At 38.1% G+C, this 18492-nt stretch overlaps 1 protein-coding gene across 1 annotated transcript in view; it reads left to right on the top strand.

Annotated features, from left to right (window-relative positions):
• ZMPSTE24 (zinc metallopeptidase STE24) overlaps positions 1-18492 on the top strand; it is a 45538-nt gene extending 27046 nt beyond the window's left edge. The window contains exons 8-10 of the mRNA XM_058553791.1: positions 10693-10797; positions 13645-13788; positions 16761-18492. Coding sequence (XP_058409774.1) covers positions 10693-10797; positions 13645-13788; positions 16761-16985 — 474 coding nt within the window. The 3' untranslated portion in view covers positions 16986-18492. The remainder of the gene's footprint in view (positions 1-10692; positions 10798-13644; positions 13789-16760) is intronic.

Consider the following 18492-nt stretch of genomic DNA (forward strand, 5'->3'; position numbering starts at 1 on the left):
TATATCAGTATTTTAAATTTGAATAGCTGTATATTTGTTAATGTATTTAGGAAAAAGATAAAACTAGTATATTGTGATTTCATGAATATTGTCATTTAAGATAAGGCTAAGTTTTAAAAAGTGAATTGGTTTAAAGAAAGTTATTAAGTAAATAATCACAGAGAGTACACAGATGAGGCAGAAGTTGAGTAAACAGTGATTTATTCAGCATCTCCTACTGAACGCCTACTATGTGCAGCACAGTAGGGGATGTGAAGATGGTTTTTTTTTGGTGAGGAAGATTAGCCCTGAGCTAACATCTGTTGCCAATCCTCCTCCTCTTGCTGAGGAAGATTGGCCCTGGGCTAACATCCGTGCCCATCTTCCTCTACTTTATATGTGGGACGCCTGCCACAGCGTGGCATGGCTTGATAAGCCGTACGTAGATCCGTGCCCAGGATCCGAACCCATGAACTCCGGGCTGCCCAAGTGGAGCATGTGAACTTAAACACTATGCCACCAGCCCAGTCCCTTGAAGACGTTTTTAAGTCTGGATGATGTAGAGAAGGTGAAGCATTTCATTTTTAACAGAAGTGTAAAGAAGAAAACTAAGTTTTCTGAAACCCCTCCTCTTAGAGGTAACAACTATTAATATTTTGATGAATGTGTCCATACTGGCTATTAACATTTTAAAAGATGTATAGGAAACTTACTCTCTGGAATTTTACCCTTCAGGAGACAAATAGAATAATTGGAACAACCTGTCTCAAAAGCAATTTAAGTAAAAGGAAAATTAAAACTATATAAAAGCTATATAGAAAAGCTGCCCTTTTGCAGGAGAAAATAAGTATTTCCCTAACAAGTGTGAGCGTTATGTGAAAGTCTACCCAGGTGACAAGTATAATGGAAAGGGCAAAGGCTCCAGAATGTGGGTTGAGTTTTACCCACTACTTATTAGCAAGATGGTCTTAAGTAAGATATTTTAATTTCTCAGTTTCCTTTTCTTCACCTCTAAAATGGAGATAATACTTCCCATCCTGGACAGCTTGGTGTGGTGAGGAACAAATGAGTCAGTGTATGAATTTTATAAAAAGGAAAGTGCTATAGAAAAGTAAAAGACGTGTGGTACTTATTTCTGTTCTTTTATGTGAAATGAGTAAGGAAAGAAAAGAAAATCCAGTTTTGTCTAAGAATCTACCATAAATAAGCAAGTCTCCTTTTTGTGGAAAGTGATCCTTGTTTAAGCTCCTTTCATTCCATATCTTTGAATGTGACTCCATGTAGTTCTAAATAGCTTCCTAAACCCAGAGATCAATCCGAGAGACAAGAGCCTACGCTGTCAAATAGAGAACTAGTTGTTTTATGAAAGAATTCATAGTTCATATGGAAAGCAGGTAACTAGTGAAAACAGTAGCCTAAAGACTGTTACTTTATATAAAATGAGGCTAATGATAACAGCCTTATGGTAGTGGAGATTAATGAACTATATATAAAATATCTAATACATACAGTGTCTGGGCCAATTAGTGGGAGCAATTATCATTATATTATTAAACAAAAACACCCATATTTTTGCTTATTGCTAAAGTAATAGAAAAGTTAGAAAACATGAATAATCCAAGTAACCATAAACATTTTACTATATATATTTCTAGTCTTTCTAAACTATGATTTTTTTCATCGTTCTCCTCTTGTTGGATATGTGGACTGTTTCCCGTTTTTTGCTGTTAAAAATATTCTTGCAGTGAATATCTTTGTGTGTAAATCTGCAGTTGCACCTCTTAATTTCCCCCTTAGAATAGATGTCTACTAAGTGATGCTTTAATTCATTACTCTTTCTTTATGGCCATTCCCTGAAGGTACAAGTACACGTGTCTCTTAGCCATTTAAGGAACTAGGTTAGTTTTTTCATTCTTTTCTTTCTCTACCAAATATACTCTGACCTAAATTCTAATATTTAAAAGGAAAAGAGATAATAAGTGTAAATACTATCTTACAAATATCTTTATTCTTTCTCATGCATCTACCCAGCCTCGCTTTAAGTGGTCATTTTCCTTAAAAACGACAAATTGGTGAAGAAGGGGGAAAGTAGTAGAATGTATAGATTCCAATAAATTTTGCTGCCTGTGTTTCCATTAGGTTGCATTTTTCTAAACTGTATGAAACAAAATCAATTCTGTGTTGGTGAATTTTTTTTGGACTTTACCCTTTTAAGTAGCTGGAGTTTATTTTAAAACCTGTAGCCTTCACTTTCTAGAATATATATTCTCTAATTGTTTGTTGCAGGATACTCTATATGCCCAGTAGATCAAGCTTGTTTATTTTGTTCAGATCTTTATATCTTTATTGATATTTTATTTGCTTGATGTTTCAATTATTGAGAGAGGTATGTTAATATCCTCTATTATGATAGATTTGTTGGGTTTTCTTTGCAAATCTGACAATTTTGAATTAATATATTCTGAGGAGATAGTATTATTGGTACATACAAATTTATAATTAATGTATTCTGCTGGTAAATTGAACCTTTCGTCATTCTGTCCTGACCTTCTCCAATAATGGTTTTTGCCTTTAAATTGATTTTGTCTGACATTAATACAGCTACACCAGCTTTCTTTTGGTTAATGTTTGCTAAGTGTTGTCGTTTTACTTTTTTAAAAGGTTATTGAGATAAAATTCAACCATTTTAAAGTGTACAGTTTTGAATTAATATATTCTGAGGAAATAGTATTAGGTATATTCATCTTTTTACTTCTAACCTTACTGTCCTTATGTTTGAGATGTCTCGTACATAGCATATAGATAGATTTTGTTGTTATGGTTCTTTTAAATCCAAACTGACCATCACTATCTTTTTTTTTGACAAGTTTAGTTCATTTATATATGTTGTGGTTACTGATATAGTTGGAATTATTTTTGTTATATTATTTTATGCCCTTTTTGTCTGTCCTTTCCATATCCCCACTCTCACCACCAGACATACACACATATACCCTCCTACCTTTTTTTAGAACTGATTGAGTGTTTTTAAAAAATTCCTTTTGGGTGGTTATTCAGGTTTGGAGGGTCTTATATTACTCTTCTTTTAATGATTGCTATTAAAAATTAAGCATTCTCACATAACTTAGCATCTTAAAATGTACAGTATCTTCACCGCTTCCTGAACAATCCAGGGACCTTACACACTTTGATCCAGTTACCTCTTTCCTCTTGTATTTTACTTTTATGTTGCTTAATTTTTACACCCCGTTAGCATTATTATTATTTTATACAACCATTATTTAGATTTACCCATATGCTTACCTGTTTCTTTGCTTACCATTCCTTATTCATCTCACACCATCCTTTTAGAAATCACTTTCCTTCTTCCAGAAGTACATGTTTTAGAAATTTCTTAGGAAAATTCTGTTCTTGTTTTTGTTTCACTCTCATTCTTGGATGTCAGTTCAAGATTGATTATCTTATTGAGCTGTTTATCTAAGCACTTTCAAGATACTTTCCATTGTGTTCTGGCTTACTTTGTTCCTGTTGAAAAAGTCTGCTCTGAGCTTATTGTCATTTCTTTTTAGTTCTCTCTGGTTGTTCTTAATATTTCTCTTTGATTTTCGTGTTCTGCAGGTATGGATTTCTTTATCTCAGTCCTACTTGGGATGCATTGTGGTTCTTAAATCTAAGGACTCATGTCTTTCCCGAAGTTTTGAAAATTCTTGGCCATTGTATCTTTGAATATTGCTTCTCTCCCATTCTCTCCACTCTATCTTTCTGGAATTCCTATTAGATGAATGTTATACCATCTCATCCTGTCTCCCACGAGTGGTAACCACTCTTTTATATTTTCTCTCTTTGTCTCTTGGGGCTGCATCTTGTAATTTCCTTAGCTCTACATTCCAGTTCACTGATTCTTTCTTGAGATATATTTAATCTATTATTTAACCAGTCTATTGTGTTTTAATTTTAAGGTTCTGTTTGGTTCTTTTTCAAATCAGTCTGGTCATTTATGGTAGTCTCTTGTTCTTCCTCATGTTTTTAGTTCCTTTATTTGTATAAAGCATACTTTTTTAATATTCTGTATCTGATAATTCCATTATCTGAAGTCTTATGGAACTAATGCTTCTCTTTATTATTTCTGTTCTTACTCATTGTGGCTTGTTTTCTGAAGTGGTTGGTAATTTTTATTGTGAGCTCATAATATGTTGCTGATCTTAATCTTCAAGAATCCTGAGGGGTCTGGGTTTAGGTTACATCTTCAATAGAGGATTTGCATTTGCTGTCAGTTGTCCCAGTGCTACCAAACCAGAAGCACTTCAATATCTCAGCTTGAAGTTTTCTGGACCATGCAGATAATGATTTTGAATTTTAATAGGAAACTTTTCTTTTTCCACTTGGATGAGACTTCACAAAATTGAGTTATTTTTGCCAGCATATTTTTTTCTAGCTCACTCTTTGACTCAGAGTATAGCCCTTCATAGATTTATGCAAAGAATCTCAAATTTCAACTCCTCATCTTTGGCTTTTCCTTACTTTCTAATGAACTAAATTGTATGTTAGAAAGGATATCTGTTATAACCTATTAAGCATTTTTAGATGTTTGAGAGTTTTTCAGACTACCTAGTTAGTAATGTTGCCAGAGGCAGGTGTCTCGGTGTGTGTGTGTGTGTGTGTGTTGATGAGTGAATGTGTGTGTACATGTGTGAATGTGTGTATCAGATTAAATTATTCATCGGCACTGTTTACATTGAATCTGGAAAGTTTATAAACAAAGTTTTATTTGGCTCTGTAAACGTTATATTTCATCATTAATATGACTGTACCTACCATGTATTTGTGTTTAATTATTTTGCAGTACTGTAATAATATGCAAATTGTTACATATGTATCAACTAAAATTGTTTATTTGATTGGTGAATGTTGAATAATTTACTTCTACATTCACAGTTGTGTAAAAGTTGAAAACACAGGTCTCTGGCATTAGTCTACTTGGCTTCAAATCCCAGATTTTCCACGCATTGGCTGTGTGGCCATAGGAAAACTAGTTAACTTCTCTGTGCCTATATTTTCTTATCTGTAAAGTAATAATAAGAGTACTTATCTCATATTTTGGTTGTGATGTATAAATGAGTTAATAAATATAAAATATTTAGCACAGAGGGCCTGATAGATAATCACTGTTTAATAAGTGTCAGCAACTTTTGTTGTTATTTTTTTCATCTTTCCTGGCCCAGTCTTCATATGTGTTGAAGAAAAATAAATAAATAAATAAATATTTATTAATATGTAATATATAATAAATAACTATATATATAATGTGATTTGAGAGGTTACACTAAAATTAAGAAAGCAGAGCTCCAACAAATTTTAACATTAATTTTTACTCTATTATAAAGTAACACAAGCATATTGTTTAAAAATTCAGAGTACAAAAAAGCTTGTAGTAAAATATAGCAGTCTGGGGCCGGCCCGGTGGCGCAAGCGGTTAAGTGCACGTGCTCCGCTGGGGCGGCCTGGGGTTCGCTGATTTGGATCCCAGGCGTGCATCGATGTACTGCTTGTCAAGCCATGCTATGGCGGCGTCCCATATAAAGCGGAGGAAGATGGGCATGGATGTTAGCCCAGGGCCAGTCTTCCTCAGCAAAAAGAGGAGGATTGGCAGATGTTAGCTCAGGGCCGATCTTCCTCACAAAAAAAATAAAATAAATAAAATAAAATATAGCAGTCTCCTGTTCCTCCATTCTCTATGCTTCCCACTCCCTGCCAGTCCCCTCTCCCCCCAGATTTCAACTCTTTTAGCTGCTTCTTCTAACATTTACACATTTCCATTTTCCTAAATAATATATACATATGTATGCTGTCATCTATTGACACTATCTATTCACTTTCAGTTGTGGTAGATGAGGATTTAGCTCTCTTATCCTAACATCTGCTCTGCCTCTCCCTTCCCCCACTTCTTCCAATATAGTCGTGTTCCTGTTCTTGGTTTAATCAATATTAAAACATTATTGTAAAACAGTATTGTACCTATGTGATTATTATTCACTGCTGAGTATGCCTTACCTTTTTTCCCTCTTGCTTAGTAATTGCTTTTTTAAAGATTTTTATTTATTTATTTTTTCCCCCCCAAAGCCCCAGTAGATAGTTGTATGTCACAGCTGCACATCCTTCTAGTTGCTGTATGTGGGATACGGCCTCAGCATGGCCGGAGAAGCCGTGCGTCGGTGCGCGCCCGGGATCCGAACCCGGGCCGCCAGCAGCGGAGCGCGCGCACTTAACTGCTAAGCCAGGGGGCTGGCCCAGTAATTGCTTTTTTTATTTTATTTTTTTAAATTTTTTTTATTGATGTCTTAATAGTTTATAACATTGTGAAATTTTGGTTGTACGGTTTTGTTTGTCAATCACCATATACATGTCTCCCTTCACCCCTTGTGCCCACCCCCCACCCCCACTGCCCTGGTAACCACAATACAGTTTTATCTGTCCACGTGTTGGTTTATATCCCACATATGAGTGAGATCATACAGTGTTTGTCTTTCTCTTTCTGGCTTATTTCACTTAACATAATACCCTCCAGGTCCATCCATGTTGTGGCAAATGGGACAATTTTGTCTTTTTTTATGGCTGAGTAGTATTCCATTGTATATATATACCACATCTTCTTGATCCAGTCATCAGTCGAGGGACACTTGGGTTGCTTCCACTTCTTGGCTGTAGTGAATAACACTGCAATGAACATAGGTGTGCGTAAGCCTCTTTGGATTGTTGATTTCAGGTTCGTTGGATAGATTCCCAGTAGTGGGATAGCTGGATCATAGGGTATTTCTATTTTTAATTTTTTGAGGATTCTCCATACCGTTTTCCATAGAGGCTGCACCAGTTTGCATTACCACCAGCTGTGTATGAGTTCCCGTTTCTCCACATCCTCGCCAACATTTGTTGTTTTTTGTCTTGGTGATTATAGCCATTCTAATGGGCGTGAGGTGATATCTTAGTGTTGTTTTGATTTGCTTTTCCCTGATGATTAATGATGTTGAACATCTTTTCATGTGCCTGTTGGCCATCTGTATATCTTCTTTGGAGAAGTGTCTGTTGATTTCCTCTGCCCAGTTTTTTGATTGGGTTGTTTGTTTTTTTGTTGTTCAGTTCTGTGAGTTCTTTATATGTTATGGAGATTAACCCCCTGTCAGATATATGTTTTGCAAATATTCTCTCCCAGCTGGTGGGTTGTCTGAGTAACTGCTTTTTTTTTTTTAATGTGTGTAGTTTTCTTGGTATCATTTTGCTAATTTTTCTCACAACTTCAACTATCTCTCAGTATAATTTTCTACAAGGTCAATTGCACTGTCATCCTTATCAGTTTGTGTCCCCTTGTCCCTCTCACATCCCAGGAGAGATCTCTGTTCTCTTTCTTTGGAGTGGTTTCTCTGGAGTCCTGCTGTGGCTCTGATATTAGACTTCCCTCTGTGGTCACCCTTGATATTCCTTTTCTTTGGGTTGGAATCCATGTTGATTTACTGCCTTCTCTTGATGGTATTCATCCTCTGCTAGGTCCTTCAGGTTAAAAAGGTGATGTGATGACAGAGGGAATGTGATGATGGCAGCCCTCAAGAGATTGTCTTCTTTTTTTAAAATTTTTTTTCCCCCCAAAGCCCCAGTAGATAGTTGTATGTCATAGTTGCACATCCTTCTAGTTGCTGTACGTGGGACTCGGACTCAGCATGGCCGGAGAAGCAGCGCGTTGGTGTGTGCCCGGGATCCGAACCCGGGCCGCCAGTAGCGGAGTGAGTGCACTTAACCGCTAAGCCGTGGGGCTGGCCCCAAGAGATTATCTTTTGAGTCATGCTGTTCAAATATAGATGGGGTTACCCTCTATATCTGGTGTGCAGTTGTCCTTCCGGGATTGCTCTTTACTGTTATCTTAGAGATTTCCTTCACTTCTCTCTGTACTGGGCCTCCTGAGTTCTGTATTCCATGACTTCTTGTTGCTTAATTTACTCCTTCCTTTTGGTGGAGAGAACATCCTCCAATACCTCCTGAGAAAGGCTGCATAGTAGTTTTTGAGATTTTTGAGTTCTTGCATCAAAATGTCTTCATTTTTCTGTCACTTTTTTCTGTCATTTTGGCTGGGGTATAGATTTCTAGATTGCAAATACTTTCCTTTCAGGATTATGAAGGCATTGTTCGATTGTTTGCTTGATTCCAGCATTACTGATGAAGTCTTTGAAGCCATTCAGATTACTGATCCTTAGTAGGTTACCTTTATTTTGCTCTTCTGGAAGCTTTCAGTGTTCTGAAATTTTACATGCCTTGGTGGGGGTCTGTTTTTATCCATTGTGCTGGGTATGCATTGGGCCCTTTAAATTTGGAAATGGAGGTCCTTTGATTCTAGGAAACTTTCTGAAATTGTTTTGTTGATGATTTCCTTCTCTCCGTTTTTTCTTTTCTCTCTTTTCAGAGTTCCTATTATTTGAGTGTTGGATTTCTTCTACTGAACTTTCTTCTCTTTTCTCCCCTGTTTCTTTATTTCTTTGTTCTACTTACTGGGAGATTAACTCATCATCTTCCAATCCTTCTATTAAGCTGTAATTCCCAAGAATTATTTTTCTCTGAATTTTCCATTTTTACAGCATCTTCTGTTTTTCCATGGATGCAATATCTTTTTTTTTAATTAATTAATTTAGTATGTGTGTGAGGAAGATCAGCCCTGAGCTAACATCCATGCCAATCCTCCTCTTTTTGCTGAGGAAGACTGGCCCTGAGCTAACATCTGTGCCCATCTTCCTCCACTTTATATGGGATGCCGCCACAGCATGGCCTGACAAGCGGTGCACCAGCGTGCGCCCGGGATCCTAACCCCGGCCACCAGCAGCGGAGTGCGTGCACTTAACCGCTACGCCATGGGGCCGGCCCCAATGGATGCCATATCTTATCTTTCTAAATTTTCTCCTTATAAAATTTCTATTTCTTCTGTATTGCTTTTTTTCTACATCTGGTCCTCCATCTTAACAGCTTACCTTATGTATCTAGTAATCCTTGGTTGTCTACTCCTTAGTAAGAGAATGGCACTAAAAACCTAATTGGAATCTCTGAGCCTACAGATAAGGCTTGTCAACCTTGAGCTTCACTGTAGGATGGCCTGGGGGAGCTCTTTGTTGGGGAACCTGATTTTAGTATCTTCAGGTCTTTCCTGGTGAGTAGTCAGAGTTCCCAGGGAGTACTCTTCCAATCTTCTGCCTGGAGGGTAGTGTTCTGGGAGTCAAGTGTAGGGAGAAGGTTGGGTTGGGAGAGGGAGTCCTCCATATTCAGTGCACCATACCAGTAGGTAACCAGATACGCAGTCTATTGCTAGTGTACTCTGGCCCTCAAATATGTCGAATCCGCAGTTGAAAGGTTCTCTTTTTTGTCCTTGCAGAGAGAATAGACTTTCAGGCTTCTGCCCGGATGAGGGAGTAGCATTTGCCTTTTGGTGTGGAGCTGGAGATAGAATCTGGAGCTTTAACTGTTTCTCAAACAGCTCTCACCCAGTTTTTATTGTAGCCGCCTCCCCCTTTTTCCCCCAGTTCCAAAAGTACCTGTGCTGTTAGTTCCCAAGCTCGTTGAAGACTCTGTGTAAATCAGGCTGGTTCTGTTTTCTCCACTGCCGGCCTATATTCAGCTTTCTGGGGTCTGCTTAGTCCATTATCATTTGTCCATCTGCTTTCCTGCTCCCAAAATGTTGTTGCTGTTGTCACCTCACCTGTTTTCCCCATTCTTGTGAGTTTATGTCTTTAAAAAATGTCGTTTTATGGGGTTTTTGGAAGGAATAAAATTAGATGTAAATGTTCCTTCTGCCATCTTAACTTGAAAGTCTCAATTTTTAAAACAGCAATTCATGGTGTATTTGGGGGCTCATGAGTGATATGTGCTTATTTGTAGATAATTTGGAAAATTGGAAAGATATAAAAGTTACAAATGACTGTAATTCTACCATATAGGAAAAACTGCTGTTAACATTTTGATATACCTCCAGTCTGTTTTCTCTATTTGTGTATTTTTAAATTTTATTTTATTTTATTTTATTTTTTTATTTATTTATTTTTTCCCCCAAAGCCCCAGTAGATAGTTGTATGTCATAGCTGCACATCCTTCTAGTTGCTGTATGTGGGACACGGCCTCAGCATGGCCAGAGAAGCGGTGCGTCGGTGCGCGCCCGGGATCCAAACCCGGGCCGCCAGCAGCTGAGCGCGCGCACTTAACCGCTAAGCCACGAGGCCAGCCCTATTTGTGTATTTTTAAATACACATTACATTTTTTCATAATTGGAACCATACTATGTATTTTTAGTTTTGTTTCCTCCTTTCTCTACCTAGTAAACCGTGTCACAACGTAATCTTTGAAAACAAAATTTCTAATGGGTTTGTGATATGGCTGTCATATGACTTTGTCATGATTTATTTAACTATTGTCCTATTGATAAAGATTTATATTTTTTCCAGGTTTTTTTGGTAATCTCAATTAGACTGTAAGCTTCATGAAGTCAGGAAATGTCTGTCTTGTCCATGGTTCTTCATTGCTTAACCCAGTGTCTAATATGGAGTGGTTCAGAGAATGTTGTGTTAGGTGAATGAACAGTTTTGCACAGAAGTCTGATTGTAGAATCTAAGAAGGGATATTACTGGGTTAAAAGGTATAGACTTTTTGAAGGTTCTTGATAATTTATTTTCAATTTGTTCTTTGATTCAGAATAAGAAACAAGGATGTAAAAATGAGGAAGTGCTTGCTGTCCTAGGCCATGAACTGGGGCACTGGAAGTTGGGACACACAGTCAAAAATATCGTTATTAGCCAGGTAAGTTTGGAGTGACAGTTCTCTTTTTATGGCATGGTAGTCAGATCAGAAGTCTGACAGGCAGGAGAGGTCATGTAGTAGAGAGGTTAAGACAGTTCCATAGCCAGGCCACCTGGCTTACTACTGTGTGACTTCAGGCAGGTTCCTGAACCTCTCTCTGCCTCCGTTACCTTATTGTATGGTAATACCTCATAGGACTGACTTAAGAATTAAATGAATTAATACGTATAAAGAGTTTGGAGTAGTACCTGGAATGTGGTAAGTGCTCTATAAATGTTTATTGTTGTTATCACCATCTTCACCACCACCTCCAGAGTCATTCAGCTAGAGGAACTGTGAAGATGAAAAGGTGTGAGCCTTGATAAGTTGGACATTAAAATGCTTTTTTAAAAACTTTTTTTGTCATTCAAAAGTCATTATACATCCATTGGAAAGAAATTGGAAAATGTAGTAAATATAAAGAAGAAAATAACAATTTCTGTAACATTCCTCCTCTGGGTATTAATACCTCTAAACCAACAGAGTGACCACAGTTTTCAGCCTCTGGGTGAAATAACACAATATATTGTTGACTGGTTCTGAGCATATGTTGCCTTAACTGAGTCTTAAGTGGGTCTTTGTACCTTTCTGAAAGGCTCACTGGTTCTGGGTCATGGATTACACGGGAAGACTTGTGAACCCCTGGAGGCACTTTCCTGTTGCCTTACCTCTTTAGGTATAAAAATGAGTTCCTTGGCTTGAAGCTGTTGTATGGTTCCGTGAGTAAGACGTTAAATAAGTCCAAATCCAAGTTCAAAGTAAGTATTCAGTCTAATAAGGAAAATCACTGCCCTTTTCATAAAGGAAGGGGTCCAGTGGAATCAGCCTACCATGAGGTGATGGGCTGGTCCCTGAGCTGTGCTACCTTATTGATTGCCTCTTATACATTGGGCACTCAACAGAAGCCAGTGGGAGGATGTCTGTGTTGTTGATTCCACCCCGCCCCCAGCCCAAAGCCCCAGTAGATAGTTGTATGTCACAGCTGCACATCCTTCTAGTTTCTGTATGTGGAACGTGGCCTCAGCATGGCCAGAGAAGCGGTGTGTCAGTGCGCACCCGGGATCCGAACCCGGGCCGCCAGCAGTGAAGCGCACGCACTTAACCACTAAGCCACCGGGCCGGCCCTGTCTGTGTTGTTGATTAATCCATTGACTCCATACCTGTCACCTTGGCCACTTTGTTCATGAGCCCCTTGACCAAGTCCTAGTGTGGCTGGGGAAAGACGCTGGCTAACATCCACAGAGCGGGTATCTTCTCCACCTTATCATGGAGAGCCTCCTCTACTGTGAGACTCTTTTGGTGAACATTCACATTAGACCAAAGTAGTCTCATACTCTGGGCTAATTTTGGAAGTTTTCCCACATACCTCTTTTCCAAATCTCATTGTTAGCCATCCTCTGGTTTGTTCCACGGCCATGATCATCCAGCCTAGCCATTATTTGCCCACTGCTAGTGAATTAGTATATATTTCCTCAGCTCAGGTCCTGTCTCCTTCCAGACTGAGTGGACAGTGAGATATACTACTTAACGTTTTCCTCACTGAGAGTATTTCCTTTCACCACTGTCTTCCAGGACCATCCCTGAGTGCTTCTGTAATGCCACAGCAGTCCACTTTCAGCTGGTGCCAGCGTATTGTATTAAGTTATTTGTAAAATAGGCTCAAGTTTTTTTTCCTCAATTAAATTATTCGAGAGAATTCGTCGTGAGTAAGGGTTGATTGAGGGGTGGCAGAGTGGCAGGAGTTGGCATGCTAGGAGTATGAGCCAGCCTTCATGACTTGATTCCCACTGCTTTACATGCCTGTGCCTATCCCTGATGATGGAGTGCTTCTGGGCATAGCAGTTTCCTGGCTAGGCAGGTCAGCATAGCATCCATTTCAGGAGGAGCAGCTCAAGTTGCAGGATCGTGGTGTCCCACGGTCAGGAATCAGTCTCTAGGAGGGCCGACTTGCAAACCAAAAGTTGTTTTTCAAAAGGGCAGTGGTTACTTGATGAAAATGGTATGCGTAGCTCATAATTCTAGGGGCCTTCACTGTGTGTTTTCTGTTGGAGCTTGTCACATGGGATCCACTGAGTTATAAGAGCTGAGTGGCAGAGCTGCTTGCATTTCATCCTGTGCCAGCTGGCGAGCCTTCTCATGCTCTGAGCCCCACTCTAAGCTGGCAGCTTTTTGAGTCACCTGGTAAATGGTTTGGAGCAGCACACCTAAATATGGATATATGGCCTCCAAGATCCTAATCTGCTAAGGGAAAAGAATGGTATTTGTTCTCCAACTTTACTCCAAGGAGTTGTATTTTGGTGCAGACTTTTGATTGTTGTTTTTGCCTCATTTATTGTTAAACCTAGATCTACTTTTTTGGACCTTTCTAACTATTCAGTACAGCTCCAGTGGTCCTAAAGAGAATTCAAGGGAAGGCTGTTTCTTTGGAGCCTCCACATCAAGGTCAGGTGGGAGGCCTTGTGTCTGATTATGGTTTAGTGCAGACAAAGGCAGAATCCATTCTAGTCCTTTAACTTTTTACAGACAGAAAGTATCCCATTGCTATTGACCACTTTAGACCCTCAATCGTAGGAGGCTCCATTTAAGCCTGTCCTTATAGTAAACTCTACAATTTATACACTTGGGGATGTTTTATTTTCCTTTCTACAATAAAAGCAAAACTATAAAACTACCTAAATAATTTTTTCTGTGATCACACTAACGCCATTCTTAAACACTGTGATGCCTTCTTCTACTTTTTTGGTAATACTGATCCCACTGTGAAACCACCTCAGCAATAACTTAGAAATTTTGTGTCCTTCGTTCTAGATGAATTCTTTCCTGTGTTTTTTCTTGTTTGCTGTATTAATTGGTCGAAAGGAGCTTTTTGCTGCATTTGGTTTTTATGACAGCCAACCCACTCTAATTGGACTATTGATCATCTTCCAGTTTATTTTTTCACCTTACAATGAGGTAACGTATAATCTTTAAAATTATCTCACGTATGCCATTGCCTCTTTCAAATCTAGAACCTTTAGGGTAGTGAAAAAAGAAATAAACACAACTGTATAGTTTTAACAAGTAGATGAAGCAAAGTCTTTTAGTCCCTTGATTTACTGGCCAGTAGAAGAAAGTAGCAGAAAAACCCAAGCCCAAATAAACAAATGCTTACATACTGTTAGGGGAAAAAACATGGAGAGTTAGACTTCAGTGGTGAAAGCCTTGATATAACATGTACCTCAGAGACTTGGTAGGTGGAGATTAACTCTTGGAATGCTATGTCCTAGACCACATATTCACCAATACTTGGGTGAAAATCTTCTGTGTGTGAGGGGATAAAACAAGTAATAATTGAGTATATATGCGTGGCGGAATGAGGGAGGCCATATGACAGTGTCCCTCTGATTGTGTTCCCTGACCACCTGTATCAGAATAGCCTTGGGGTCCCACCCCAGACCCTCTGAGTCAGAATTGGGCCTTTATGATAAGTGAAGTTTAAGAATCACTGCTCTGTGATTGCTCAGTAGAGGGATTCCGTATATGTGATAAGACATGGATTAATGAGACTCTATTAACGAATCTTTTTTTGTTTTTTTTTTGTGAGGAAGATCAGCCCTGAGCTAACATCCATGCTAATCCTCCTCTTTTTGCTGAGGAAGACCAGCTCTGAGCTAACATCTATTGCCAATCCTCCTCCTTTTCTTCCCCAAAGCCCCGGTAGATAGTTGTATGTCATAGTTGCACATCCTTCTAGTTGCTGTATGTGGGACGCGGCCTCAGCATGGCTGGAAAAGCAGTGCGTCGGTGCGCGCCCGGGATCCGAACCCGGGCCGCCAGTAGCGGAGCGCGTGCACTTAACCGCTAAGCCACGGGGCCGGTCTTCTGTTAACAAATCTGATGATGGCAACATGTCATGATATTTGATAAGACTTTCAAATTAAGCTAAGAAATAATATTGGGGATCTTGAGATATCTCTATTCAGAAGAATTCTTTCTTGGGACAGGTTGTAGAGTTAAGGGTTTAAGATGAGCAAAGTGAATCCTATTTCTGTATAAAAAGTGTGGTGGTGGTGGTGGGGCGGTTAGGCACCAGGAAAGAAAAATGAAGAGGAATAGTTCATATTTGTGTAGCATTGTCCACATAAACCAAACAAATTTTGCAAAGAACTGAGATTTATTATCTTTAAACTGTTTTAATTTTTAATTTTAACTTTTGTTATAAATATTTATAAAATGCCTTGTACAATTTGTTACTGCTTAACGAGGTTACAGAACACTTTATAATGATACTGTAACTTCTGTCTGCTGTCACAGTTCAGAAATGCCTTAAGGACCACAGTCTGCTCTGCTTTTTAAGCGATTGTGCTATTTATTTATTTAACTAATTTTCTTGTCTCTTCCCTCACTGTCAGGCCGGTCATCCTTGCTACTATCAATGTGACTCTCCGTTACAGTTATCATCCCTTTCTGAGTTTCTTCTTTAACCTTCCGTAGACTGGGAAATCAGACAATCAGACTCATTAAATAAGAGTTACCAGATTCTGGCTGAGGAGAAGGGTCCTCTTATTAGTAAAGGCATCAGTAGTGTTAGTGGTTATTATTTGTGGCATCTAATTGGGCTGCTCAGAGGGTTTTTGTTTTGTTTGTTTCCTTATATTGAGTGGTTGAGTTCACTTCAAAAATATCTAAATAAATGTGGGATAATTTGAAATGTGCTTAATCCACAGAGATGTTAGCAACTATTTAAAAATTCTTTGAGAGCCCAGGAGATTTATTTAAAAAAGACTAGCTACTTGAACAAAATCTTTTGTTTAATGTCAGCATTTAAGAGGTCATGATAGGAAAGAGGTATTTTCCTGGGGAAAATGGGAAATTTCCCTATTAAGAAGAATTTGGAAACCTACAGCAGAGCAGATAGGTGCAGGTTAGTATCTGCTTATGTTTTTATTTATATGTTAGAGTTCATATAAATAGAACAGTTTGCCTGGGACACTTAAAATTAGGAGAGAGAGAGAGAGACCAGTTAATGATTCTATCCAAAAAGTATATTCAAGATTTGGAAAGAAATTTCAGGCAGAATTCAGATACTAGATTTAAACGTGTCTGAAAAAGTATGAGGAACTCGCAGGCTTTATTTTGAAATCCTGTGTTTACTAGTAGCAATAAGAGGTACAAATGAGAGACTTTTTTAACTTTTCTTGCTGTTTTAATGCTGAAGTATGTTAAGGTAAATACTTCAGTATGCAAAGAAATTATTTTTCCCTCAGAAATATATATTTTCAAATGAAATTTGTCTCCTTTGTAGTGGTCACCTTCGGAGATTGAGTATTTAGTCTGGCAATGCTGCCATTGCTCAGAACACTTTAGAAAATTCAATTTTGAGACAGTCCTTGGAAGCTATAGCATATTTTTTAGAATATTCTCAGTGAAGACTGTCATTATCCTTTAAAAGTGGATAAATATAAAGAGTCTGAATATAAATCACCATGACTTAACTCAGCCTCTGAGGAAGGTGGTATGAGTGGGCTTTGGAGCCACCGAGAATTTCGGCGTTAACACCTTCTCGCTGTGTCGAACCAGTGTCTAACCTCTCTGAACTTCACCTTTCTCACCTGTAAAACAGCAGTAAGAGGAATTACCTTGTAAGATTGTTGGAGAATATGTAAAGTGCCTAACTCAGTGCCTGGCACATGGCAGATTCTCAAAAATGAGTATTTTTTGATAAAAATAACATTCACTTGGACATATGTCTGTTTGCTTAGGGGAAAAAAGCTTAATTTGTGATAATTCCCCCACCGTAGGTTCTCTAAATACTAGTGATCTTTCTTTTGGCCTGCTGTTTCTCTTATCCTAAGCTGAGCTTCCTCTACTGTCTTGGCTCATGAAACCTTCAGTGACAACAAAGAGGTGGGCAGTGGTTAAAACCTTTTTATTTGCTTTTGCAGGTTCTTTCTTTTGGCCTAACAGTCCTAAGCCGCAGATTTGAGTTTCAAGCTGATGCATTTGCCAAGAAACTTGGGAAGGCTAAAGACTTGTATTCTGCTTTAATCAAACTAAATAAGGATAACTTGGGATTCCCTGTTTCTGACTGGCTGTTTTCAATGTGGCATTATTCTCATCCACCACTACTAGAGAGACTTCAAGCTTTGAAAAATTCAAAACAAGACTGAGTTGCCCAGGGTCTGCGACGGAAGACATTTCTGATTATTTTTGTCCTGGCAGCATGTTCCAGCTCTTGATGTTTTTAAACTTTTTTTTTTAAGAAAAATTATTAAGTACAGAAAAGCCAAGATTTAAATACATTTAATATCTCATTTCAAAAATGATTTTAATAATCCCATTTCTTAAAGAAAACACTGGATGAAATTTTGTGGCTTAATGTTTTTAAAGTCATAGTTTTATCTTCAAAATCTGATTTACCATCACTTGTAAAATTATTTGAGAAAATACAGAGCTTGTTTTATTTACACATTTATATGGACTCTGCATATAAGGTGTTTTGGGGCATATGTTTAAAGGAGGGACACCACCTCCGAGTCCTCTCTATAAGGCAGAAACAGTGGTCCCAAATCGTTGTGCTCATACCTAAGTTGAGACTTATTTTTACGTCCATGCTATTATGATTTAACCTGGCCAATCAGTGTTTTAAATAAGGAAGAAGGTTAATAATTGGTAAGGCTGATGTTATTTAAATGAAAGTAGTTAAAAACACGCTCACTGTTCTACCGAATTTCTCTGTTCCTGCTCTTGCCTACACATGTTCAGGAGTTTCTAATAGTGTTTTGTAATTAGAAATTATGTGTAGAATGTTTTAAATCGTTGGGTTTTGCTTTTGTTTTTAAGAAAATCTCAGTCTTCATCTTTCCTTCCGCCTGGTAGGTATGATCCCATTAGGGGTAAACTAGTATTTTTCAAAACATTCAGCTTTTTGTCATTCATACTCTTTTATTCAATAAATAGTGCATTCTTTCACTTAGCAGAAATTGCCATGTTAACAGGTTTTGCTATTTTTAAAGTGGCAGAATGTGGAAAGAAGAAGAAATGACATTTTAAGAGACATAAGGGTGAAATACTGATGATTCTCTTATGATATTACAGGAAAAAATATAGTTTTCTATCTCTTTCAAGGACGGAAGAGTTTGTTTTTATTTTTGTAATTTTTATCAATAACTCATAAGTACTATTTAATCAGGCCTGATTCCATTTTTGAAAATTACAGTTCTTGATATGCAGATAAATTTTACTTTCAAAACAAATGTCATGAAAAATTTCTTTTCCAGTTTCGAAGCTGCATGTTTGACTCCTTCAAATCTCTGTCCACTTTCTGAGTGAGAACTGACTTTGTGCCCAGAGCTCCCACTCACTGGTGATGTTTACCTTCTGGGCATTTATTCCAAAGTGGGATCAACTGTGCACCTTTAGTCTGTCCAGAAAGTCTTTTGCTCAGCTGATATTTGGGTGATGTCTTTTCCCTGGAAATATAACAAAAATAAAGATCTAGTTTAGACTGCATTATTTATTTTCCTAAGGCTAAAGAGGAACAGTCCTATGATTTTATCCAGCATCCTTCTTCTGTGAATTCACGCTGTGAAAACTGCCTTTCCTTCCTTCTGTGCCTTTATATACAAATTTCAGTTCTGCACAAGTGAGGCATTAAAAATTGCCAATGTAGATGGA

The sequence above is a fragment of the Diceros bicornis genome, chromosome 13, assembly GCF_020826845.1.
Source record: "Diceros bicornis minor isolate mBicDic1 chromosome 13, mDicBic1.mat.cur, whole genome shotgun sequence".
NCBI lineage: Eukaryota > Metazoa > Chordata > Mammalia > Perissodactyla > Rhinocerotidae > Diceros > Diceros bicornis.